The 26,982-nt window shown below is 37.1% G+C and overlaps 1 protein-coding gene across 5 annotated transcripts in view; it reads left to right on the forward strand.

Annotated features, from left to right (window-relative positions):
* CASK (calcium/calmodulin dependent serine protein kinase) overlaps nucleotides 1-26,982 on the forward strand; it is a 372,464-nt gene that overhangs the window by 124,934 nt on the left and 220,548 nt on the right. For all 5 annotated transcript variants that reach the window (XM_087829368.1, XM_087829364.1, XM_087829366.1 and 2 more), the window contains exon 3: nucleotides 16,024-16,129. In XM_087829368.1, coding sequence (XP_087685494.1) covers nucleotides 16,024-16,129 — 106 coding nt within the window. The remainder of the gene's footprint in view (nucleotides 1-16,023; nucleotides 16,130-26,982) is intronic.

Raw genomic sequence — 26,982 nt, forward strand, 5'->3', positions numbered from 1 at the left:
TACAGTTAATCCTTCTGTTTACATCTAGTGCCCTCATTTTGACCTAAGCCAGGAGTGTGGTGTCCAAAGTCTCCAAAGAGTCGGGGGAGGGATAGTTGGCTTGGTCAAGGATATCTAGGATCAGACTATTTCTGGAAAGGTTTAGCCAATCCTCCTGTTGTCTACTCTGCCATGCAACCCTGCCTTCAAAGATACTTGGTGCTTTCTTTTCCTAAAACTTTCTTGGGAACATTTTGGTATGTATATCAGCTCACTTCTTACTGGCTTGCCTTGTTGCAAGCCTGGTGTTCAGGTTCTACAAAAAGCAGGTACCCACAAAGGATTATATGTGCAAGAAATTTATTGGGAAACTATCTGTGAGTGAAAATGAAAGAGAGGGGAGCCTGAGGAGGCTGGGAGAGCCATCGTAAGTTACACAGGCCTCACTCCTTTGGAGAAGAAAGGGTAGGGAGAATCTGAGACTAGGGTGTAGATCCAAGAAAGTTACGGTGAGGACTATTGGGAGTCCTTGAGCCAGTGTTGGCCATTACAGTCCCACATCTCCTACAAATGAGCCTGCCTTAGTATTCTTGCTGCTGTTAGTCACTGGCCAAGAGTAGCCTGTGGGAAGCATGGTGCTGGTAGGAACAGTGATGGATTTATATAGTGCTGCACCTGGGGTTGTCGGTCAGTTGCAGTCCCTGCAGTTAGAGACTGAGAGCCGCATCTTCTTAATGGCTGCCACATTTGGATTTTAATTTTCTCTGATCTGCTAACTTTTTTCATTTACTTTCTATCACCCCAGCAAAATTGTGTTTACCTATCTAGTGTGCTGCTGCCTCCTCTCCTATTCTCTTTATATTTGTGGATCTATGCCTTTTTAATGCCTTTACTGAAATATTAATTGGGCTTCAAGAGGTAGCAGGAAAAAGCTGCATACATTTAGACCACCATGTTTCAGTGGGAGTACTGGTTTACTTATTCATACAGTTAAATTATGATTCCCTAAAGCATTATATGCATTATATATTTATGATAGTATATGAATCTCTGGTTACCCTCTTCTACAGTCTAGCCCTCTCTGGTCACATGGCAGTCACCATTTGGAAATTTCTGGGCATAACAAGAGTTAAGAATAAAGACATAAGCAGGGGCCAATTCACTGTGTTCCTGATTCTTCACTGTGGAGAACAATTATTGGGAGGAGAGTGAGGGTGTTGCTTATTTAAATCATTCATTGATCTTCAGGCCCATTTCTAAGTGAGTCCAATCTAGTAGGTATGGGGTGTGGGCCAGGAACCTTTTAAAAAAAATAAGTAATGTAGTGATTCTGAAAAGCTCCAGATGGACGAATACACCATGTCTAAGGGGAATAGGGTTTGAGTGTGAGATAGGGGGAACTCCAGTCAAATATGATTGAATTTTCATTTTAGAAAGAATTTTTTGTAGTAGGAGGATGAGATAATAATCTAAACAAGATAAATGATGGCCCCAACTAACTCCCAAGTGGCAATTGGGATGGACAAAGAGAAGCAGATTCATGAAGTCTTAAAGAATAGACTCAGATAACCTGGTCAGTATTTGAATATCTCCTACATGGGAGGTTTGTCTATTTCTCCCATTTATTTGTTTGTTTAATCTTTGTATCAGTATATTTTTTCAGCTCTTTTTTTCCCTCTCCTCTCCTTATGGTATTCCTATTATGCATATGTTAATGTGTCAGTGGTGTCCCACATTACTCCAAGGCTCTGTTAATGGTTTTTTCATTCTTTTTTCCACTGTGTTCTTCAGATTTTATAATCTCTACCAATTTATCTTCAAGCTTGCCAATTCTGCCAGCTCAAATCTAATTTTGAGCTTTCTAGTAAATTTTTCATTTTGATTATTGTACTTTAAACTCCAGAATATACATTTTGTTCTTATTTATAATTTATATCTCTTTACGGATACTCTATTTGATAAGACATTGCATCACACCTTCCTAATTTAATTCTTTAAACATGGATTTTTTTTTTTTTGTTCTATTAATATACTCATAATAGCTGCTTTGAAGTCTTTTTTGCTAAGTTCAAGATCTAGGTTTCCTCAAAAACAGGTTCTATGTTCTGCTTTTTCCCCCTAAACCTACATAAGGGTCACAGTTCCCGGTTTTGTCTCCTAGTTTTTGTTACAGCAGCTCTGGATAGTGATGCGCGCCCCTCCCCCCCCTCCAGGGCTTGTTGCTCTTCTTTGATTATTTATTTGTTTAGTGATTTTCGGAATTAGTTCAGTGCAACCTCTGATGTCTGTCCCCAGAGGCAGCAGCCTTGGGCATGAGCACAACCTTCCTGACCATCTGGAATGACTGGCTTTAAATGGCCCCTCTTTGACTGTCTTTCCCCTGATCTCCCATTAAGATGATCTACCTCTTTTGGTATCACAATGTGCTAAATTGCTAGCTGATTGGTCTATTGTTTTTTATAATGCCCTATAGTATAATTTGTGCCATAGTCTGATACGATTAAAGTTGATCCTCTTGTCAGGGGCAAGGTTTGCTAGTCTGTGATGCTTGCTGTACCCTCCCCTCTTCACTATGGAACAAGAGCTGGGGGGAATGGGGTATTCACTCCTCACTGGCTGTTTTCACCCAAATCCTCCCCGTGGAGCAGGACTTTGTATTTTGGATGGGGGTGGGAGGCATGAACTGGTGCCCCATTCTGGCGGCTACTACCACTCAATATGGATCTTTCACCCCCAAAGTCAGGGTGGAAGACATCTGCTGTTGTTTACCAGGTGCTAAATGTACTTGGACTAATTCTTCTGCCTAGGAAGTTGAAGGAGATGGGAGCTGCCACTCAACTGCCAAGCCCACCTCTATAACTCTCTTGCAGCAATAGAGCTATGCAGGAAAGGGGGTCTACACTCTTTACCAGCTGCCCCACCTGTATAATCTGTATTTAGCTGGAGTTAGGACAAGGGGATGGGTGCTACCCATTTTCACCAGCTGCAAAATTTAAATAGCTCTTCCACCTCAAGGAGCTGATCTGCCACGCAGCTGCTGGGCCCCTTAGAACAGCCCCTCTACAGGGCAAAGAGCTATGGGATATGGATGCAGTTCCTATCCTGTATGCACAGCCTCCCAATGTTCTTACCAAGTTTCTGTAGATCTTATTGAATAAGGGCTTCTCACTTTGTTCTAAGTGCTTTAATCAGTCTCTGGAGACTTTGAATGATTGTTCAGTTTGACCAGGTAATGTATGTCTGGGTGAGGGGGTGGTGATAGGGGAGGTTTCCCTGAGCTCACACAGTCATTTCAGAAGCCTGCCTAGTCATTGTATTTTTAATAATTCTGTATCTTATAGCAAACTAGTTTTTTAAAAATAAAATCAGGTGACTTGAAAGGACTAAACAAAGATTTTTTAAACGGTATTATGATTTTATTACTGAAATTTGCTCTGATTGAACTGTGCTTTCATCACAACTTTATATTTCGGTTTTTAGAAATAATACAAAGAAATAGCTTACCTGTAAAGTTCATCTTCAGAATTGAGTAGTTGTAGACCCAAGACGCAATATAACTGAGTGTCAAAAGTATAGGTACTTGGGCCAGACTGCCTAAGTTCAAATCCTTGCTCTGCAGTTTATTGGTTGTGTGAGTGAGTTACTTAACTGTTCCCTGCCTCAGCTTCCTCATATGTAAAATGAGTATCATTTACATAACCCCCTTTGAGGGTTGTAGTGAGGTTTGAATGAGTGGACACATTTAAAATAGAGCCTTGACTCATAGTAGGTACTCAGAAAATGTTAGCTTATGGTTATTGTTGTTAGATATCTCAAAGGCAAATAATTATCTCATCTGTGTATTATATTATCAAGACCAATAATATTATTTATAGACAGAGATCTTGGTGATAGGGTTTGTCCAATTAGCTATTTGATCTTTAGTATCCTCTAGTGGAAGTAAATTAGATGTGCTTTTTTTTTCATAAACCTGCCTTTTTTGGAGTTGTGATCATTTAACCTAATAAAATTATTCCTGAATAATTAACCAAAGACAAGATCCACATATATAAATGGATTTAAGAAATAGTTTAAATTTATATGAAACTTTAAATATTAATTATTTTTTCAAAACTAGACCTTTTGGTTATATAATTTATGATATTAAATAATATAGTACATATACTATGCAGTGACATAGAAATGTTAGGCGTATATTGCTTTTTTAATATGTTTTTTATTAATGTTTAGAGAGAGAGGAAGGAAGAGGGATAGAGAGATAGAAACATCAATGAGAACATCATCATCATCATCGATCAGCTGCCTTCTGCACACCTCCTGCTGGGGCTCGAGCCCACAACTGGGGCATGTGACCTGACTGGGAATCGAACCTGTGACCTTTTGTTTCCTGGGTCTGTGCTCAACCGTTGCACCACACCAGCCGGGCAGGCATATATTACTTTTGTTTAAAACTAGTCATTCAGTAATGGGAGTACCTTGAAGTTTTTTATTTTAAGTCATGGTAATATACTACAGAATAACATTAACACCCAGTTACTGCAAGTAGGTGGTATTATTTGGGGGGGGGGGGGGTCATTCTCTGAAAATTCTTTAGACAGTGTGGATGTAGATTGCCTCCAATATTGAACATTTTTAGAGTCCCTTTCCAATATGGTATAGGTTAGCAGAAAGTTTACTAGATGGGAATCAGAGACCTGGGTTCATCTTCCAGTTGTGTTGTGAACTAGCTGTGTGACTTTGGGCATATCATTTGCCTTCGTATGGCCTCATTTCCCTTACAAATGTGAGGATAGAGAGGAGCATGTGACAAATGGCTCTATTACTGTCCCTCCCATTTCTAGTGCTCTCTGATTAGTGATATATATACTTTGATGTGAGAAAGAAGATGTAATAAACATTGGTCAAATGAATTCTGGGTGTCTGGTGCTGCCTTCAAAGTTGGCAGAATGTAAATCACCAGCCATCATACAGTTTGATAAATACTGAGATACTGAGGCCTGTTTAGGGAGTGTTGTTAGATCACAGCAGGGTAGGCCTGCCCCATCTGGGGGGAGAATGGTAAGGAGAACTTTGAGGCAAAGTGTGAGTGTAATTTTGATGACTGAGTTGGGATTTAGCAGCAAAGAAGGAAACACGGGGAGTCAAACAGAGGGAGCCACATTTTCAGGAGCAAAGAGTGTGGGGGGGTGGCATGCACAAGCTGCAAGTAGTTCAGGATAGGGATCAGGGAGAATGATGGAAGAAGCTGGAAAGGAATGTAAGATGAGTGACACCCCAAAAAAAAGAAACCTAAACTACTTGACTAAGAAGCAGGAAAACTAGGTTCTGTTTTCATTTATGTTGCTAAATAGCTCTTTGGACCCCAGTGAAGTTATTTGACTTAAAACAACAGTTTTGGAAGGCTTTCAGATCCAAGCTGAGGGATTATACATCTTGGTGTAGGGAATGGAGAGCACAAAGATTTTTGGAGCAATATAGTAATTTCTGTTTTAGAGTAAAACTGATGACAATTTAATGAGTAAAATGAAAAGAAGGAAGTGGAAGCAAAGAATCCATTAAAAATTCTTCACTGTGATTAGACAAGAATCCATGAGGATTGAAACTAGGGTAAGAAAAGTATGGGGCAGATTGTTTTGACAGGTGTTGCAGAAATAGAATGGACAGGTCTGGGCAGCTGCGTATAGGAATCCGTAGAAGAGAAGGAGTAGTTGGTCTGAGGGTGACTCCAAGGGCTGTCTGGAAGAATAATGATGCTGATAGTCAGTAGGCCACACCCGTGCAGCTATGTGGCTTCTGTTTTACTTTTTTAAACTAGTGTCATTATTACTAGACACTTCAACTGTACCTGATTTTTACTTTTTTCAAATAATTCCGCGGTCAACTTCAGATTCAGTTCTTCTTGAGCTATTACACGATTCCCCCAAGAATTGTAGATGAAAAACTGCAAAATAAAAGTAGGTTTAGAACTATATAGCAGTGTGGTTTAATAATTGAATGTTCACATCCCCAACTTCTTGTCATCCCACTTGGCTTGATTGACATTTTGGTAAAGGTACAAAAAAATGATTTCCACCAAAAATGGTCAAAGGGAAAGGAAACAAAACTTGTGCACATGTTCTGTGTCATGTGCCATGGCAAACACTTTCATGTACTTTTTTTTTTTTAATATGTTTTTATTGATTTCAGAGAGAGGAAGGGAGAGGGAAAGAGAAACATCAACGATGAGAGAGTCATTGATCGGCTGCCTCCTGCACCCCCACCCCCACTGGGGATCCAGCCCACAACCCAGCCATGTGCCTTGATGGGGAATCGAACCAGGATTTCCTGGATCATAGGTCAATGTTCAACCACTGAGCCACACTGCCCGTGCTCATGTACTTTATTAATCATTAAGGGCTAACTACAACCCAGTGTGGGAGCTTTTCTCCTACTCTTTCCATTTTATAGTGAGGGAACTGATGTTCTAAGGTTATACAGCTACTAAGTGATGGAGACAAGATTTAAAGAGGGTCCTTTTGACAAGTCTGTTGTTCTATCTGTTATATCATAAGTGCATCCCTGCAGAAGAGTGTTAGCATTTAAAAGGATAAGTGTCAGATCTGTGGAAATAGGGTGCCTAGGACTGAGGACAGGTTCACAGGACACACAACTTTCAGAACTACAACTGAAAGGTCCCTGAGTTGGTACCCTTTCTGGAAAAGTCACTTGTATAAAATAAATCATTATCTAGAATTAGCTAAATAAGATACTGATTGTCTTTGTTTTTCATAATATTGAAACGTGAATTAGGCCTTTTGTTACTACTAAGTGACAAATGATTCTTAAGTGAAGAGAGGTTAAGGCCCTGCTTTACTTCCTTGTACTTCTTTTCAGTGGCTCTAAACGTCCTGCCTTGCTGGGATTGCACTCAACTCTGTGAATCAGGTGCGAGAAGCCTCCACTTCTAACAAAGGGAAACTTATATTTTACCCATTCCGAGTTTGATGAAATGGCAAAAGAGCTGTGAAGAAAAAATAAAGAAAGCAGGTTGATTGTAAATGTAAATTCTTTAAAGAGTAAGGAAATAGATTTTCTGGCATTTAACCTACAACAAATAGGGAAAACCCTTAGCATAAATGAAAACTATATTTATTTAATGTGTATAAACATTATACTCTAATAACTAACCAATTTATGTTGTTTTGATATCAAGATGGGAAACAGGATATTGGGCCACATGGAATGTCCCCAAGGGAACTTTTTGTAATTTTTCAAAAAAAAAAAAAAAGAAGAAAAATACACTTTATGGCCCTGGCCAGTGTGTCACAGTGGTTAGAGCTTCGGTAGGCATGCTGAAGGGTTGCCAGTGTGATTTCCAGTCAAGGGAACGTACCTGGGTTGTGGGTTCACTGTCCAGTCTGGGCGGGTGCAAGAGGCAACCAGTAGATGTGTCTATGTATCTCTCTCACATTGATGTTTCTCCTCTCTCCCCCCACTCCTTCCCTCCCTTCCACCCTCTGAAAAGCAGTGGAGAAAATATCTTCATGTGAGGATTAACCAAAAAAATACACTTTATGGTGGTTTCGTGCATTTCACACAGTAAAGTGCTAGGTTTGGGGCAGAAGCTAAAATGATTTGGGGGATATACTTATGTATTGTTTTTTGTCTCACTAATAGTTATCTTCAAAATGTGCCCATTATTTGGATATACAAGAAACTAATGTTTCTGACTTTCCAGTCTCAGCAGTGCTCTTGTGTCCTCAAGGAGATGGGTTAGATAATTATCTGTTATTTTCTTAATCCTTGAACATCAGTATCTAGATCAGTCTCTTGGGTTTTTGTGTTTCCCTTAAATTTTACTGTAAAATCTTTTGGAGCAGAGCATCTATCGCTTTTACAGATTTATAAAATGGTTTCTGGCCCCAAATAAGTTAAAAATTGCTGATCTAGATAGCTGTCACATTCTCAGGTACTTAAATATGCTGCCTCCTGGTTTTGTAGAAAAGATTAAAAAAAGACAGTTTATTCTAAGGGTAAAGCAGTATATTATTTACTTAAGTTTTTATTGAAACAAGGAGAAATATAGCCTTTTCAGAATTCCCGATATTTCTCTTAGTCCAGAATTTCACTGTGTATAAAAAGTGTCCTCTCTGCCACTCTTCAGCTACTACCAGTGACTCCACTTTGGAACAAAAAAATTCTATTACTACTCTTTGAGGCTTCTTTATCAGTTTTTTTTTTTTTAAATTAAGATTAAAAGGCAAGCTATTTAAATTTCACACTCCTATTAGCCATTCACAGCTATCCATATAAATTAGGATTTTGGCAGTAGACCAACAAAATAAAATATAGAGATAATTTGGTGGCTGAGACCAGGAGTCTGCAGGGTCAACCATAATCCCTGATTTCAAGTTGTTGTTTATCAAAACAATTAGCTTATTGTTTTTATTGATTCATTTCAAAATGTGTCATATATTGATACTGTAGTTTACTATAAATTTGTTTTTTACTATTTATTCTAAATATGTCTTTATTGGTTTCAGAGATAGGAAGGGAGAGGGAGAGAGAGAGATAGAAACATCCATGAAAAGAGAGAGTCACTGATCGGCTGCCTCCTGCACGCCCCCTACTGGGGATCAAGCCCGCAACCCGGGCATGTGCCCTGACTGGGAATCAGACCTCAACCTCCTGGATCATAGGTCGATGCTCAACTGTTGAGTCATGCCAGCCGGGCTGTTTTTTACTATTTTTGTGAGATTTGTTGACAAAATGGTTCTACTGCTGGACAGGGAAACCCCATATTATTTTTTTAAACTTTGATAATTATTTCACTGTGCCATGGAGAATCTTGACCTCCATCATTCATTTATTTATATATTAAAACAGACTACAACTTGCTTTCTGGGGAGATTTTTGGTCCTGCTGGTAGTATTTCCTGGCCTGGCCCCATCCCAGAGAAAGGAGGTGTCAGGGGAAGTGGGTAGTAAGGAAGCTTATCTTGCCACATAACCTTGTTGAACTACTCTACCGGCAGTAAATAAATATAGAATGTAAATATAGATAACATAATTAAGAAAGTAGAAAATGCAGGTATGTGAATAACATTTTTGACTTAGACATATTTGTTGAATTCCTTATTGCAACAACTTACTTTTTAAACTTTATTGAATAAAAATGTGTGCACAATAAAAGGAACCTATTTAAGTGTACAGGTAAATGAGCTTTAACAAATATTATATACTCTATCATCCCGCAAAGTTCCTTCATGCTTCTAACATGTATGTTTCTTAAGGCTTTAATATTGAAAAGTATTGAGGCGTAAACTGGTACCTCTCGGATTTTCTTTTACAAACGCAGGAGCACAGTTTTGAAGTAGGGTCTGGTTTGTATAAGGATAAAAGGCCCCATCTTGCTCCCTGTTTCGTAGAGCATTTCGGTGTATATTCCTCAACACAAAAAGCAGCAGAGGAATCGGACCTTCTAGAGATGCATAGAATATTATATTTCTATTTTTATCATGTACAAAATAGGACCTTAATGATGACCACTCAGATATTTGAGAAACATTCTAATGCTAGACCTTCATTTGACTGGGATTTCAGTCTATATCATTAACACCTTTCTGTTTTACTGGGTGAGTCCAAAACAGATTTTCACCAAATTCATGGCTGAGTAACAGCTTGAATAGGAGACTCGAGAGTTATATCTTCTAAAGGACAAATGATTTGATTTCTTTTTAACCTAATTTGTTGGCTCTTATCCACAAATGCCTTTTAAGCAAATGTTCTTCTTTTAGGACCTTTTAACACCTCGTAAGATAAATATTAGTAAAGATCATTGAATTGGCCGCCTGTTATCTTTATTAATATCTAATTAGTAAGCTCAATGATTTATAGTACTTCAGTATTGATTAAGAAGGACAGTTTTGCCCTAGCCGGTTTTGCTCAGTGGTTAGAGCGTTGACCCTTGGACTAAAGGGTCCTGGGTTCAATTCCGGTCAAGGGCATGTACCTCGGTTGCAGACTCGATCCTGCATGCGAAAAGCAACCAGTCAATGTGTCTCTCTCACATCGATGTTTCTGTCTCTCTCTCCCTTCCACTTTCTCTAAAAAAATCAATGGAAAAATGTCCTTGGGTGAGGATTAACCAAAAAGAAAAAAGAAAAAGTATAGCAGTTTTTAAAATGGTACTTTAGATAATTACCAAATCCATCCTAATGAAGAGTGAGAGGGAAGAAAAGTAGTTCTCACCATAATTGGTTTTATTATATTTTACAGCTAATAGTTATTTATAAATATAATGCTGAGTTTACTTTGAATTTGGTATTCAGCTGGACAGGCTGCTTTAATACATTCGTTGTACTTATCAGAACTGGAAATTCTTTGGGAAATATATTACAAAGCCTCATTAATCTGTAAATGCTTCATGCAGTTAAGATTGACTTCTAACTAATACTTTTGCCTATTTAAGAAAAAATTTTGGACAATTGGACATTCTCAGTAGTATGCTGCATCCTTTTTTTATTCACTTGATAGATCAGGTTTTAGGCCATAGGATTTTTTTAAATGGGCAAAAATTCAAAGAAATTAGAAGCTGCTTGGATTTCTTTGTATGTGAAAAAAGATAATAAAATGTATAGGGAGGTAGTAAAATGTGTAAAAGCTCAGACAAATAGAGTTTGCAGTGAACCCAGACTGGTGTGTGGGCCTGTCTGGGCTTCTGGTCAGCCACTAGCTGAGGTCAACTCTCCTGATTTATAGGAAGATAGCCTCATTAAAGCCAGCCTGACCTGTATGATTGCCAAAGGCAGCTGGGATCTTTAGTCTTGATTGTTAGATAAAGGTGGAACTCAACAACAGAATTTGACTTTGCTGCTACAGGGTAGGGCAAAAGTAGGTTTAAAGTTGTGTGTATGGAAAATAATACAATATTTAATAAATAAATAATACCAAAATAAACTCTGTGTTTCACATACTCACAACTGTAAACCTACTTTTGGCCCACCCTGTACAATCCTTCCAAGGTTCTGCTTGGATTTCTGTCTTAAAATATCATATGGTCATTAATTTCAGTACACCAAGGAAAAAAATGTTGAGTCAATAATGGGATTTAAATAAGCACATTATTACTTGTCCTAATTATTTCTATAACTAGATTAGAATATATTCTTTATGTGCATTTGAAGGCTGGGTCAGCTCTTAGTGAGTTTTGTTAACTATTGAGTTTCTAACACAACCTGGAAATTGTTTAGAAACGAATGAGAATTCTTATGTATTTGTCAGGGAAGATCAGTGTCTAGTTTCTGACCACAGTGCAGCTGAAATAAGCTGATTCTGTATCAGTCGTGATAGCTTCTCACCCAAGTCATTGTTACCACATTAGCACTATTGTGTGATTGGATCTTTAGGGCACACATGGCAACTATGCAGCTCCAGGAGTCATTGTGGTGTGATATAAAGAGCACTAGACTTCGGTTACTAGTCCTGCTTCCTCTGTTTAGTACTGTGTGATTTCAACAACTTTTTTATCTCACTGAGCCTGGGGCCTCAGTTTCTTCCTCTGTAAGGTGGGAATAGATATATTTATCTTGAAGGGTTATTATTATAGTTATGAAATGAAGACTTATAGGGGGCACTTAAAATCTCAAATGTAGCATGGTAAACAAATGTTGCACCGCATAGTCTAAGGTCATTCAATAAATTCTGAAATGTACAAAGGGCTACTATACAGTGGATGTTGACTACCTTTTGCATGTTTGGTAGGTTAAGCAAGATATACTAATTAAAAATTAAAGGATGTAGATTAAGAATAGAGGGGAAATTTCTGATTTAATTATTAAGTGATGGAATTAGGTTACTCAAAGAAGCTGTAGCATTTCCCTCCATGGAAGTAATTTTTTATAAAAACACATCTGTTTTAGTTTAAATTCTTTTTTTAATGACTTTACAAATAACTATATACAAAATGCTGAAGAATTCATATTGGGAAAGTCAATTTATGTAGAGCTGCACCATTCCAGTGTGGTAGCCACTAGCCACATGTAGCTCCTGAGCACTGGAAATGTGGCTGGTACAAATTGAAATGTGCTGTAAATATAAAACACACACTGGATCTCAAAGACTTAGTACAAAAAGGGGATGTAACTTTTTTCATTAATAATTTTTAATATGATTATATGTTGGAATAATACTTTGGATATATTGGATTGCATAAAATATGTTAAAATAGATTTTACCTGTTTTTACTTTTTAATTTTATATATGGCTCACAATATATTTCTATTAGATGGTGCTGATCTAAATCCTTTTTGAATGGTTCTGGGCAAGCTAACTTAAATTTAGATCTTTTATATACTGAGGTCAAGATTGCTAATCCAATGCTAAGAATGTCATAAATCATTCCTTTAATCATACTTGTAAATACCCAAATTATTTTTGACCCATAGTTAAATTAACTTCTTACAGAACTGTGACATTCTCAAAGTAGCATCTAACATTTAAAAGATACTAGAAAGAATTCTATCACAAGAGCAACTAGTGGTGCAATGAATAAGTGAGTACTTTCCAGGGAAATTGTTTTTAAAAATTTTAGGCCCAGATGTCTTAGGAAACTAGTAGTAGTAATAATAGGAGTAGGAGTAGGAGTTTTTATGCCATATAGCAAGTTGATTTAAGTTGTGTGTTTCTGAGGTCAGAAAATTTTGGTCAGAAAATTAAGTATTACTCTCCATACTACTAGTGACCCTTTTAAAGGGAAATAAATTGATAAAATATAGGCATATAGTTAAATATAAGGGCACCAAACATAGAAGTAGTTTATTTTTAAATCTTTTAAAATTTCCCTGAGAAGTTAGAAAAGGAAAAAGCACAAGGAACAGTGGAGAGAGTTACCAGTTAACTATAGAAAAAGCAGCACTTCCAAACATCCATAACTCCACCTCAGGTCACCCACAGGAATGTTCTGTGCTAGTATCTCTGAGCAGTCAGATAATCTCTATTTCAAATCATATTATTACCATCTACTTTCTCATTCTTTCCTACTCTGCCTCATGAGTGGATTTGTAGGCAAACGCAGACATACCTCGGAGATACTGCGGGTTTGGTTCCAGGCCACCACAATAACTCGAGTCTGTAATCTTTTTGCTGGGGTTGGGGGAGTATTGCCTTCAATTTATTAAAAACATGACATCTGTGAATTGCAGTAAATGAAAGCGCAATAAAACGAGGTATGCCTCAATTTTTAGTTTGCTGTATCAGCACGGAATTAATAACACTTAATACATATATCTTTAATTTACATTTGTATTCTAAAACAAACATTTCAAGTTTAATATTCTTGGAATCTATAGTTAAAATGCATATATATAATACATTTGTGTTTTTCAAACCATGATTTTCTATTTGGGATTTTTAATACTCCCATTTAATCAATACTTGAGTTATGGGAAATGGTGCCACAGTTATCCTAGATGTAAGCCAATTTATGCGTCATTGCTCTTATAATTTCAAATATATTTTTATGTTGTTAACTTTGTGCTATTCAATTAGTGATCTGATTTTAGAAACTGAAATGTCACATTTAAATGTTTTAAATGTGACATTTAAATGTTTTTAATCTTTGAAGGAAGGGTCCCCAGCACTTCTGTCTTCGTTTTGAGGGTGGATAGATGATAGTGACTAGACCAGGAGCATGTTCAGCCACATACCAAGCAGTAATGTGCAAGTTCAAATGGGAGGTTCTTTAGTGCATTCACGTCTACTTTCACTCTTTCAGAACAAATGTGGCATATGGCAAATGGTGAGTGTGGGGACTAAAACACACTGTAGTTACATAAAAGGGGCAAAATAAAAAATAAACTGAAAACGGGAGAAAAGACCAGTTTTCAGTGTGGCAAGCACTAAGTCTCTATTTACTTCTTGACTCCAATGTCAGAGCACTGAGTTAAAATCAGCTTTTATATCAGAATAGAAAGAAATGGAAAGAGAGAAACTAAGGTAAAAAACGGAATGTATTAAAAGGGTGACTCCTAATAAAATGAGAAGCTAGAGGCAAACATAAAAACAAATACCAAAACTCCTAAGCTTTTCATAGCATCTGGAGAGAGAACATTCTTGAAGGGACAGAAAAACTGCAGGCATCTGATTTATGTTGTTCGGCTTCAGCCTGGCCCTCCAGCACACTTGTCAAAAGCCTTCCTCGCAGTTACGACTCCCAACAGAAAACCCACACCTGATTCACACCTCTCCTTCCCGGCAGGACCTTACCAACCACTTCAGGGGATGGAGACCATCCTTCACGTATGTCCCATCTCTTCCTTTACAATGAACACTGAGCCACCTTCCCCCTCAGCCGCACAGTGCTGCACTCACACTGTCCTTTCACATCCATTTTCTCGTTTGACTCTTACCACTGCCCTCTGAGGTCGATTTAGCAGACTCTGCAGGTCCTACATCCCCTGCCACGTTCCCCGTTTCATTTGCAGTAAGGAAGGCGTTTGTAGAGGTTAGCAGTTGGCCGGCACGGAGCAATGACAGAGGCAGGCCTGGCACCAAGTTTCCCGACTGCAGATCCTGTGGGCTTTTCATCGCTGCCACTTACAAACACACAGAGTGTTTCCTGTAAAAACAGCAAAATCAGACAATCAAACCTCCTTTGACATTTCTATTCCTTTCCTACTGCCAGATTCTTCTAACCTTATCATGTCTAAACCCATCATCATGGCATTGGAGAGGCCAGGGCTCAAAGCTACCCCTTGTGATAGCTATGCAATCTTCAACCGTTTCCTTATCTGTAAAATACCTACCCCACAGGGTTGTTGGGACAGTATGTGACAGACTTTATTAAGTACTTAGCCCAGTGAGAGACATGACAAATTTCAATTTACCATTACTCAGTTATCTCCTGCATGCTGACCTCAAACCTGACCTCTCCACAGAACTCCATCTTGTCCAGAATGCTAGTGGTCTTTTCTGGCCGAATCTTACAACCTTTTCTCTGCCTTCTGCAACTACTCATGCCTTAATTCCCTCTGCTCCCTGGACTTTCTTAATATTGTGTTATTGATCCCTTTTCTGGTAGCTTCTCTTCTGTCTAATTTACTGATTTGCTTTCTTCATTCTCCCCTTACGTAAGTCTTCTATGGTTCCCTCTTCAGCCATTGCTCTTCTTGACAAGACTAAGTTGGATTAATAAATCAGAGAGGAGATGTTATCTCCTCTGCTTTGGGCAATGTATTCTTACCCTTTGTTCTTCTTTACCTGTCTCCCTTCTACTTCCAAATATAAAAATGTCTTACTGGATTGTATTCATCCAAACAGGTAAAACCCCAGCACAATCTACACAGGAATGCTTTAATTATCTTGTTCCGTGTACACATGGCAAGTGATACCTGTACCCAAACTGTTTTCATATGATGATGATATTAATAGTTTTATTTTCCAAATAGTGTTGTAGAACTTACACACTGGTCTTACCTACATTATCTGAATTTGTTCTTCAGAATAACACTGTAGGTATTGACCTGAATTATCCAACACATTTTATAGAGGATGAAAAAAAAATTTCTGACTTTGACTCTGGGAGTATCTTTTCTGTTTAAACCATAATCTTTTTTTGCCCCCCTATTCCATATAACTTCTCTGATATGTCTATTAATGCTCTATTTTAGGCTATAGAATAGACAACATATTCTTATCCATTTTAGGGGAAACGAAGAAAAAGAGGTAAAATTCAAAACAGCAAATTGAGTTACTTATTAGCAGATTAAGAAAGAATTATAAATTTCAAAACTTGATTATAAGAGTTTCGGGAAAGTGTGCTATTTATATTTTTTATTAATAAGAGGCTACTCTATAATGTATATAGATTTAAGGTGGCAAAAGACATGGAAAAGTTAGTGTCAACGAGTTTAAAGGGTGAAAAGTTAGGCTTAGCTTAAATGGGGGATTTCATCTCTTTAGTTAGAGAAGTCTTCATGTTACCATAGATCATATCCATTCATTCATTATTCACTCTGGTTGTCTTTTGTTCCTACCTAACAAAGTATGTTGTGTGTTTGTTTTTCAGATCTAAAGCGGGAAGCCAGTATCTGTCATATGCTGAAACATCCCCACATTGTAGAGTTACTGGAGACATATAGCTCAGATGGAATGCTTTACATGGTTTTTGAATTGTGAGTGTACATTTTATTTTCTTAAGGGTTAAAGTTTTAAGCAGTGTTGGTTTTGGATAACACTAATACCTTCTTTTAAAATTTAATAATAATTGTGAACTCATCTATTTAGAAAGATCTAAAGTAATAAGAATAAAAGGATTATCTCATCTTAAGGTTCACAGTGGCTGAGGAAGCAAAAGTTGGTCATATTTAGTAACCCTCACATTTTTAGCATACTTCAGAGAAGAGGCTTTAAAAAGAAAGAGTTCAGAGAGATAAAAGGCCCCAAAATAGAAAATTCTGATCATAGGAGTCTTAGTGGAGAGGAGTAGGATGGCACTGGAGGCCTCCATGTAGCAAGCCTCTCTTAGCAACTAAAAACAGGTAATAACACGCTTAACTTCCTCTTTTGATACGATCACCGTGTTGGCACAGGAAGGAAATTCTGCAGATAACAGTGTATCTTGATTCAATAAGCCACTTGACCTATTTCTCACAGAATTATTGTCAGTAAGATAGAGAAATGTGAGCTAAGGAGAGGACAACTGGGTAATTTTATAGCTGGTTAGATGATCGTGTTCAGAGATTATATCCTTTATGGGGTGCCATCCTATTTTTATCAGTGACATTGATTAGGGTCTCTCACAAGGTAGTAATCAAGGAGTTGGCCAGGGCTAAAGTCATTCTAAGGCACCACTGGGCATAAATCTGCTCCCGAACTCACTCACATGGTTGTTGGCATTAGGCTATTAGACTGAGGGCCTTAGTTCCTCATGAGCTGTTGGCCTGAGGCTACTCTAGGTTCCTTGTAACCAGGTCCTTCCATGGAGCACCTCACAAAATGGCAACTGGCTTCATCAGAGCGAGCAAGCAAGAGGGCAAAACTGAAATCAATCTTGAAACCTAATCTTAGAAATCATACACCAGCACTCTGGCCATATTCTATTAGTTAGAAACAAGTCACGAGATCCAGCCCACACACAAGGGGAAGGAATTGCACAAGGCTGTGAATACCAGGAGGTAGTGATCACTGGGAACTGTGTCAAAAGCTACTCCCACAGAGGGCTAGCTAATACATTGAATAGCTAGATCAAAATTTTAAAATATTTCACAAGTTTGCAGCAAAGGAGCGGAAACAAAGAAGATGAAATTTAAGGCCTGTTAATGTAAACTTACTCATTCAAGTATGTAAGTGCAAGTTCACTGTGAATTTAGTTGTAACTGCTTAGGTGAAAAAGATATAAACATTTTAGTTAGTTGTTGCAACAGAGCTTTAACAGCTCTGAATGGAACCTTTGACTACATTAATTATAAGTACATGGTATTCAGAACCAGCCACACTCCTGCTGTATTGTACACTGCTCATTCTCCTGGCATGTTCATAGTAAGCAGGACACTGGCATGCTTCCAGAAGGGGAGGGGATAACCAGGGTGGGAAAGAGCCTAGAAATTCTGTCATAGAGTCTGAGCCTTCAAAATCTTTGTTGGCAAGCCTACTAAAAGAATTTTGAAAACTTTGTACCTCCTCACATATTTTTAAGTTGACATACAAAAACTTTTATTGTGAGGTTGTAATTTTCAGTGTCTCCTATATTGTTTTAAATGTTTTCTTCAAACCTGTAGAGCTGCATCTTTATCTCAATTTATGTCTGCTATGTGACCTACATGGCAAAACTAGTCATCATTGTCAAACCAGTGAGCCAAATCAGACTCACTTTCTGACAGACAAAAATCTGACTTCATTTTTCAAATAAAATTAAAGTGTTAATAGACATCCCTGTGACTGTCATGTTGCTGTTGATTTCTAGTTCTAAAATGGATCAGGCTTTGCCATGAATATATTGTCTGGATGGAATAGGATGGCTGTCCCCTTTCTTTCCCAAGTGTTCTGTTTTGCTCTCAAGGTTCTCTCCTTCCCTCGGGAGATTTGCATTCCATTCCCCTGTTGTCTCTTTGAAGCTAGGTGGACTTCTCAGGATAGATGAGTGGTTTGTCAATTTAGATGAGTTCCTGTGAGTGGAGATGTAAAAGGAAATCATTAGACCACAGACTTGTTTTCAGATAGACCAAATTACGGTAAATGAAGATATGGAAATTGATTGCCTTAAAAATACCCTAATCCCTTGGAAGAGCTTTGGGTACTCCCAGTGATACTTGGGTCCCAGTTTGAAGACCACTGGCATGGAAGAGCAATTGAAAAGATTGGGGGGCTTTAGTTACCCAAGAATCTATTGGTTTTCTTTTTCTGCTAAAAGAGTCCTCAGAGCAGAAGCCCATGGTAGAACATAATGAGTATCTTCAGTTATTTGAAAGATTGTCATTTGAAAGAGGATCATATGTGTATTCAGTGTAGGGTCAGGGTTGTAACTGGGATCAACAAGGTTGGCAGCTAGAGTTCACCTCTAAGCAATGAAAGCCTCTAATGATTAGACGAACTGCACAAATGAAAATAGGCCGCCTCACAGAGTGCACATTCTTCACTAGAGACACCCGAGCTCAAGCTGGATCCATGCAGGGGGTGAAGATAAGGTTTTAATTTCGGACTAGAGAGAGCCTCTAACGTCCCTTCTGATTTTAAGATATTATATTCTTTTCTTCTGCCTTTAATTGATTTGAGAGACAGAGACAGAGAGAGAGAGAGAGAGAGAGAGAGAGAGAGAGAGAGAAACATCAAGGTGAGAGAGAAACATCAGTCGGCTGCCTCCCACACGTGCCCTGACTGGGAATCGAAATGGCCACGTTTCGGTGCATGGGACGATGCCCCAACCAACTGACCCACACCAGCCAGAGTGATATTGTAATTCTTTTAAACACTTTTTCTGGTTAAATTTTATTCTTTATTCAAGAAATGTGTTTCTGTCCAAATTTGTATTCACTGAGAAAGGTAAAAAATAGATTTCATCGTATATTATAAAGTAGTGAACATAGAAATCAAAATTTGCTTAAATTTCATCCTGTCTGCTATTTGTTTCAAAAGGATCTAAGAGCAGTAGAGAGAAAATGGTCTTTGGTGTCAGAAAACTGGGTTTAGTATCCCAACTATGTCATTTTTATTGTGTGACTTTGGCCAAGTCTTTTAGAGACTCATGTGTCTTATCTTTAAAATCTTCATAAGATTATGAGAACTAGGTGAGAAAACTATGTGAATTTACTCTTTATGAAATGGTAAAGCGCTCTACAGCTATAAGATATTGTTTTCAGTAGACTGAACAGGTTAGTTTTAGTTTCTGTGTTGAAATCTATATGAGATTTTATATCGCTCTCATTTTATATGATTCAGTTAATTGAAATAATTCATAATGAGATGAGACCTCATTAAAATTGCATTTTTACCAGTCCTAATAGCACCTGATCCCAGTGTTAACCCAGATCACTAGAACATAAATTTCTATTTGAATTTTTAACCCATTTTGGGAATTTTTAAATAAAAGGAGAATACTATAATGAACCTCAGTGTACCTGTCACCCAGCTTCAACGGTTATCAATATTTTGTTATTCTTTTCCTGCCTATCCTTTACTGTTGTCTTTTTTACCTCCTGGAGATTTCTAAAACAGTGTCATTTCAAGTATAAATTCTCCTGTTTACATTTCTAACAGTTAAGGACTTTTTAAAAATGACCATAATACTATTATCATACCTGGCAAAATCAATAATAATGTCTTAATATCATATATTCAATTGATGTTCAGTTTTCCTGATTGAACATGAATTTTAAAGGATATATTTCTAAGTTTAGAATTGTTTTATTAGCTCTAGGGATCTGGCAGTAGATTATAAATTCATAGTTAAAATTACTTTGGCCCAGCCGGGCGTGGCTCAGCGGTTGAGCATCAACCTAGGATCCAGGCAATCGAGATTCGATTCCTGGTCAGGGCACAGGCCCGGGTTGCGGGCTAGGCAGACGATCAGTGGCTCTCATCATTGATGTTTCTCTCTCTCTCTCTCCCCCTCCTTTCCTCTCTCTGAAATCAATAAAGATATGTTTTTAAAATTTTTTTTTAATTACTTTGTTATTTCTCAAAAGGGTCAGAAACAAAATAGAAATATAAAATTGTTTTTTGTATCATGATTTTTCATAAATTCACCCCAGCTTTTTGCATTCTCTTTGATCTTCTGAGTTTAAAAAAAGAGACAAGCGATCAAAACCATTGATTATTGCAAGATTTCAGGTCCTGTGGATCAAAGAGCAGAGCAGTAAGTTTGTGTGTGCCTCCACCTACTGGCTAGGTAAGAGACTGCTTATCTAGCTGCATGTAGACGGAGCTAGTCCAGAATTATTAGTTCCATATTTCTGGCAATAGAATAGAATTACCTCCACTACTCAGGGACTCATTCCTCAAGTTATGCATAATGTGGATCCTTTCCACAATTTTATGACATGATACCAATACAGAGTGGACAAGGAAAGGGGAAACAAATGAAATAAGGTCAATTGACTTTGCTAATTTGTTGGCTACATGGAATCAGCTCTGATATATTTGATGGAGAAAAGGCTAAATCAAACAATATATTTGGGTTATCAGTGAGTTTCTTAATATGATATCCTTATCTGTCTTTGCCAGAGATTATCTATAACCAGCTCCCCCTTGTTTTTCCTAAACTGAAGTCATGAAATTATATGGCCTAATTATGTTAGAAAATTCTTAAAACAAGTTGATACACCCATTATATTACAAATGGTTTGTCAGTTTAAAGCATACTCAAATACTGAGACTCACAGAACCAGAATTTTAGGGCTGGGAAAAAATAGAGCAATAGATTTCAAAATTTAGCATTGGAAAATCCTGAGTAGAGTTTGTGAAACAAACATGTATACCCATTCCCCACCCCTAGATATTCAGTTTCAACAAATGTGGTCCAGAAAGCAGGAGGTCAAGAGATGATTGACCTTTAAAGTAGGGATAATACTATTTAGAGACTATGTTGTCATCTTTCCCAACACACATAGTAGTTTGTTGGAAATCTACATGTGTTTGCACTATATCCGTTGCTTTGGGATTACACTTAGATTTGGACTTGTCTATAGCAATTTTCTGAAATGTTTTAAAATGTAGAATCAATTTCAAAGACAGGGCTGTGTTGTGTCACCCCCTCCAAAGTAAATGTTTATTTCTAAGTGACACATCTGAGCTTGTCTTTAGTAGTGTCTGATACTTGAGTTAAGCTGTAAATCCTAAATTGGCTGGCCGAGGAATTTTAATTACCTTATTATAGAATGATTACATATACCACAGGGAGAGTTTTATAGTAATTAAATATGGATTTAAAACACATCTGACATGAATACAGTAGTTTGTATCTTTTAAAATAATATTAGCAGTTTGTATTTTTGAGCTCACAATGAAGATAAATAGACTGAAGGCACTTTTATTTTTTAATTTTATTTAATTTTCTTTTGGTCTGCTGTTTATGCTTGGGGATGGGAGCTTTTATAGAATTCATTTATACTGAGTAGAATTGATTAGTACTTACCAGAAAACTTGCCACTTAGAGGAAAATATATTTGTTTCATATCAAGCAAGAAAAATCTAGACTGTAGCATTTTAATTTATATGAAGATGTGTACTATTTTTATAGGTAGTCTGATCTATTTTGGTTTTTTGTTTTTACTTGTAATGATATAAATTGCTATTCATTCAGCACATATTTATTGAATGCCTGCTTAAGTGCTGGGTAATAGGAAATTGTTGGGAAATATTGTTTGGTCCTCGTAAACATAAAACTTGATCCTTACAGTAATTCAATAAGATAAGATATATGATAGGACCTAGCTGGGTGCCTTTGTAGGCCTTTGATAAATACTAGTGGAAAGAAGACTTCTGTATCATTATAAACATTTTAAAATTAAACATTTCTCTTGACTAGCTTTACCACTATATTAAATGTTTAGTTACATTTTAGTTTTAGGGACTGTATGTTAGGAGTCCCCAAGATCACCCCTAGTGTTGATGATTTACTGAGAAGACTCAGCATAGAGTCTTATTCACAGCTATGATTTATTATAGCTGAAGGAAATAAAGCAAAATCAGCAAAAGGAAAAGGTGCATGGGTTGAAGTTCAGGAGCAACCAGGCACAAACTCCAACGGTCTTCTGCCAACAACCAGTTGTGGCAACACTTGTGAAATGTTGCCAACCGGGGAAGCTCATTAGAGATTCAACACCCAGGGTTTTTACTGGGAGCTTGTCGTGTAGGCACCCTCTGCCTGGCGCATACCAAATTCCAGACTCCCAGAAAGAAAGCAGGTGTTCGGGATAAATCATACTGTTTGTACAAAATAGTTTAGACACAGTGAGCCACTCTTTTCAGTTAGGAAGGGAGGAACTCATCCAAATTCCCAGATACCAATCAAGAGCCAATCTTGTAAGCTTTTGAAAAGATACTAGATCAGGCCTGCTTTGTTAACTTTTTCCTACACGAACTAAAATAGAGATCAATAGAAGAAGGGTTGATAAACTCCTGGATCTGCAAGCAAAATAGAATTATCTATAAAATAATTGCAGAGTTTGAGATTTTTTTAAACTTTTAACTATAATTACTGTATCATTTTGACATCAATTTTTAAAATTTTAGGTGTCCCAATTTTGGCATAAAACAAATCCTAGATTGAGATGTTACAGTATATATAATAGATTTTAAGCTTTGAATGCTACATTTGAAAACAAACTACATTCTGATGCCTACTGTCTTAGAAATATATTTGAAGTTGTCACTCTGGTAATTTTTTTGTGTAAGAAAGCTGATCTTCAACTACTAATACAATTTTGAATACATTTATATACACATAAAACAGAAAGAAAATTCAGTTAACTTTCTGTTACATAAAAAAAGTAGTTTGTTAATTTAAAAATAAAAATTATAGCCTGGCCGGGCATGGCTCAGCAGTTGAGCCTCAACCTAGGATCCAGACGATCGGGGTTCGATTCCCAGTCAGAGCACATGCCCGGGTTGCGGGCTCGATCCCCGGTCAGGGGTGTGCAGGGGGCAGCTGATCAATGACTCTCTCATCATTGATGTTTCTATCTCTCTCTCTCCCTCTCCTTCCCTCTCTCTGAAATCAATAAAGATATATTTTTTAAAATAAATAAATAAATAAAAATTATAAGCAGGTTTTAGTGTTGACAACCTTTACAATACACATACTTTATACACACTTAGAACTTATGGAAAATTCTAATGACAAAAATAATACCATTTGCAAAAGTTAATCACAGTGAACATTTCAAAACATTTCCTGCTACTTACACTCATCACAATTGCACTAAATTGAGGTCATTTTATATACACAATTTTGTTTCCTAGTTTTCATTTAATAATTTTTAATATGTTTTTATTGATTTTTTAGAAAGAGAGGAAGGGAGAGAGAGAGATAGAAACATCGATGGGAGAGAATTATCAACATCGATCGGCTGCCTCCTGCACGCCCCCTACTGGGGATCGAGCCCGCAACCCGGGCATGTGCCCTGACCGGGAATCCAACTGGTGACCTCTTGGTACATGGGTCAATGCTCAACCACTGAACAACACCGGCCAGGTTCATTTAATAATTTTAAGCATTTTGCTATACCATTAAGTATTTTTTAGCCACAATATTTTAATGGCTGAATTAAGATGTCGAAACTATATGCTTGTGTCATATTTAATTTTATAATTTCCCTGTTTGGACATGTTATTGGGTATTTCCACTGTTTTCTGGTTTTCCCTATTAGAAATAATGTCATGATTAACAATATTCTTGTACATAATTACTTGTTCACACCCTATTAGAAATAGAACTACTAGATAAAAGAATATATGACTACATATAAACACCTGCATTACATGTAGAATTAATCTTTTTATAGGCTGTATTCCATTTAGAAAAATGCATACACAGAACTATACAGCTTAAGGGATTGTTGTAAAGTGAGCAACCATGTAACTACAACCAGGTCAAGAAATTTTAAAAACAGCCAGCACCTCAACAACCCTTGCATTTCCCCTTTCTGATTACAAACCCCTACCTCTCTCAGAATTAATTTTAATCTAGACTTCACTTTCATGCTTTTATATCTATACCACCCAAATAGGTATCCCTGAATAATATAACTCAGTGTTATCTGTCTTTTAAAATCTTATTTGAATGGAATCATACAGTAAATACTCTTTTGGTCTGTGAGATTGATTCAGGTTGCTCTGTGCTCCTTCATTTTATCCATATATAGTATTGCAGTGAACATTCTCAATTTATTCATTTTAATGTTAATAGGTATTTGGATTGTTTCCAGATTTGGCTGTTTGGAACAATGCTGTTGTAAACAGTCTTGCATATGTATTCTGGTACACCTGAGTACACATTCATGTAGGGTATAGACCTAGGAGTGGAACTGATAGGCTTTAGCATATGTACAGCTTCAGTTTCCCTAGATGGCACCAAGGTATTTCCTAAAGTAGATGTATAAACCGACCCTTTACCTCTAGCATATGCCTCTCTAAGGTGATCCAAGTCCTGGTTTTCCTGGTACTGCCCCTGCTTAAAAAGCCTCTTGTTAGTTCTCATTAACAGCACCTTCCTTTCATTCTCATGATTGCTCATGACCTCTGCTGCACACCCTTGCTAATACTTGGCATTTTCAGAATTTTTTTACTTTTGCCAATTGCTGTGTGGTGGGATCCCACTGTGACTGTTCCTCATTACTCTTCCCTAATTGCCACTTAGTGGCCTAGCTATTCATTCTTGTAATGGTATCTTTTGATTAATACAAGTTTGTAATTTTAATATAATCTAATTTATCAGTCTTTCCTTTTATGGTTAGTGTTTTTGTGTCTTGTTTAAGAAATATTTACTACTCTGAGATTATAAAGATTAGCCTCCTATGTTTTCTTAGCCAGCTGGAATTGATTTGGGGTACACTGTGAGGAAGCCGTCCAATTTCATTTCTTTCCATGTGGATATTCAATAGTCTCAGCAAAATTACTGAAAAGACTGCTCTGCCATACCACTTTTGCTATAAATGAAGCATGCATATCCTGGTCCATTGGCGTTTTTGTCTGGTGTTGTGCCAAGAGCACCTATTTACTAAAGCTTTATAATATGTCCTGGGAACTGGTGGAGCAGGGCCTTCCTCCTTGTTCCTCTGTAGACATATCTCGAGGGGTGTACTTGTCTCCGCATTTTCCATACACATTTTAGAATCAGGTTGTGAATTTCCATACACACACAAAAGGAAAAGGTGCATGGGTTGAAGTTCAGGGGCAACCAGGCACAAGCTCCAGGGGTCTTCTGCCAGCAACCAGTTGTGACAACACTTGTGAAATGTTTCCAACTGGGGAAGCTCATTAGAGACTCAACACCCAGGGTTTTTACTGGGAGCTTGTCATATAGGCACCCTCTGCATGAAGATGTTGCCTTGAATACTATATCAGATCTTAGCAACTTGAGAATAATTGACATGTTTACAATATTGAGTCTTCCAGTTCCATGAACATGGTGTCTGTCTCCCCATTTAGGTCTTTGATTTCTTGCAATAACATTTTATGCTTTTCTCCACTGAGGTTATATATATCCTATGTTAGATTTCCTTTTAGGTATTTGTTTTTAACGGCAGACCCTTCTCTCTCCTCTCTTTCCCTCCTTCCTTGCATTGGCTTTGTGTTCCTTTCTATTTATGAAGCTTCAGCAATCCCCATGATTTATCTGTAGAATTGTTTGGGTTTTCTGCATACCTGATCATATCATCTGTGTATGAGGAAGATTTTGATTATTCAGTTCTTTTTACATTTATTTCTTTTTCTAGCCTTTACTGCAATGGATTAACATCCAGAAATGGTGATAGCAGGGTTGGGTTTTTTTGGGGGGGTTTTTTGCTCATTTCTGATCTTAGAGTTTGCTAAGTGTGAATGGATGGTGAATTGTTATCAAATGCTTTTTTCTGTGTATGTTGAATTGATCATATGGTATTCTTCTTTAATTTGTTAATGCAATAAATTTCATTGATTCTTTAGTTAACCAAACTTGGTTGTGTTGTATAATCCTTATAATCCTTTTTATATATTGCTATATTTGGTTTGTTTTTATTTTGTTTAGACTGTTTACGGCTATATTTATAAGAAGGTTGTCCTATAATTTTCATATATACTGTCCCTATCAAGTTTTCATAGCTAGATTATGCTAGCCTTATAAAGTGAACTGGGAGCGTTCTCTGTGGGTTTGGGGGGGGTTTTTGCCCTCTTTATATGATTGGTGGAACTCACCTTTAAACCCATCCAGGACAGACTTTCTTGTAAGAAAGGCTATCATTTCTGATTCAATTCCTTAAATATTTATAGGAATATTAGGTTTTCCATTTATTACTGTGTCATTCTGGTGAATTATATTTTGCTCGGAATGAGTATTTTATTTAAATTTTAAACAATTTTGGCATAAAGCGGTTCATAATATCTCTGCAGAATCTTTTTTATTCTTGATACTGGTAATTTGTATCTTTTCTTTTTCTTTCTCAGCCTTCCCAGACATTTACCAGTTTTATTACTCTTTTAAAAAACAACTTTAAGCTTTGTACATTCTTTTTATTATATGTTTATTTTCCATTTCAGTAACTTCTGCTTGCTATTTCCATTCTTCTATTTTGAGTTTAATTTTCTGGGATTTTCCCCCCCTTTTAATTTTAACCTTTTTTATCCTTGGGTTTTTAAATGTGTCTCTTGTTAAAAGACATATAGCTGTTTTTATTCTAGACCATCAATCTTTGTCTTTTAATTGGAGCATTCAGTCCATTTACATTTAATTATATTTTGAGATAGTTTGATTTACATCTGTGGTCTTCTTATATACTTTCTGTTTGTACCACTTATTTCATGTTTCTTTTTGTTGCCTTTCCTGATTTATCTG

This window comes from Miniopterus natalensis, chromosome X (genome assembly GCF_054644295.1).
Source record: "Miniopterus natalensis isolate mMinNat1 chromosome X, mMinNat1.hap1, whole genome shotgun sequence".
Taxonomy (NCBI): domain Eukaryota; kingdom Metazoa; phylum Chordata; class Mammalia; order Chiroptera; family Miniopteridae; genus Miniopterus; species Miniopterus natalensis.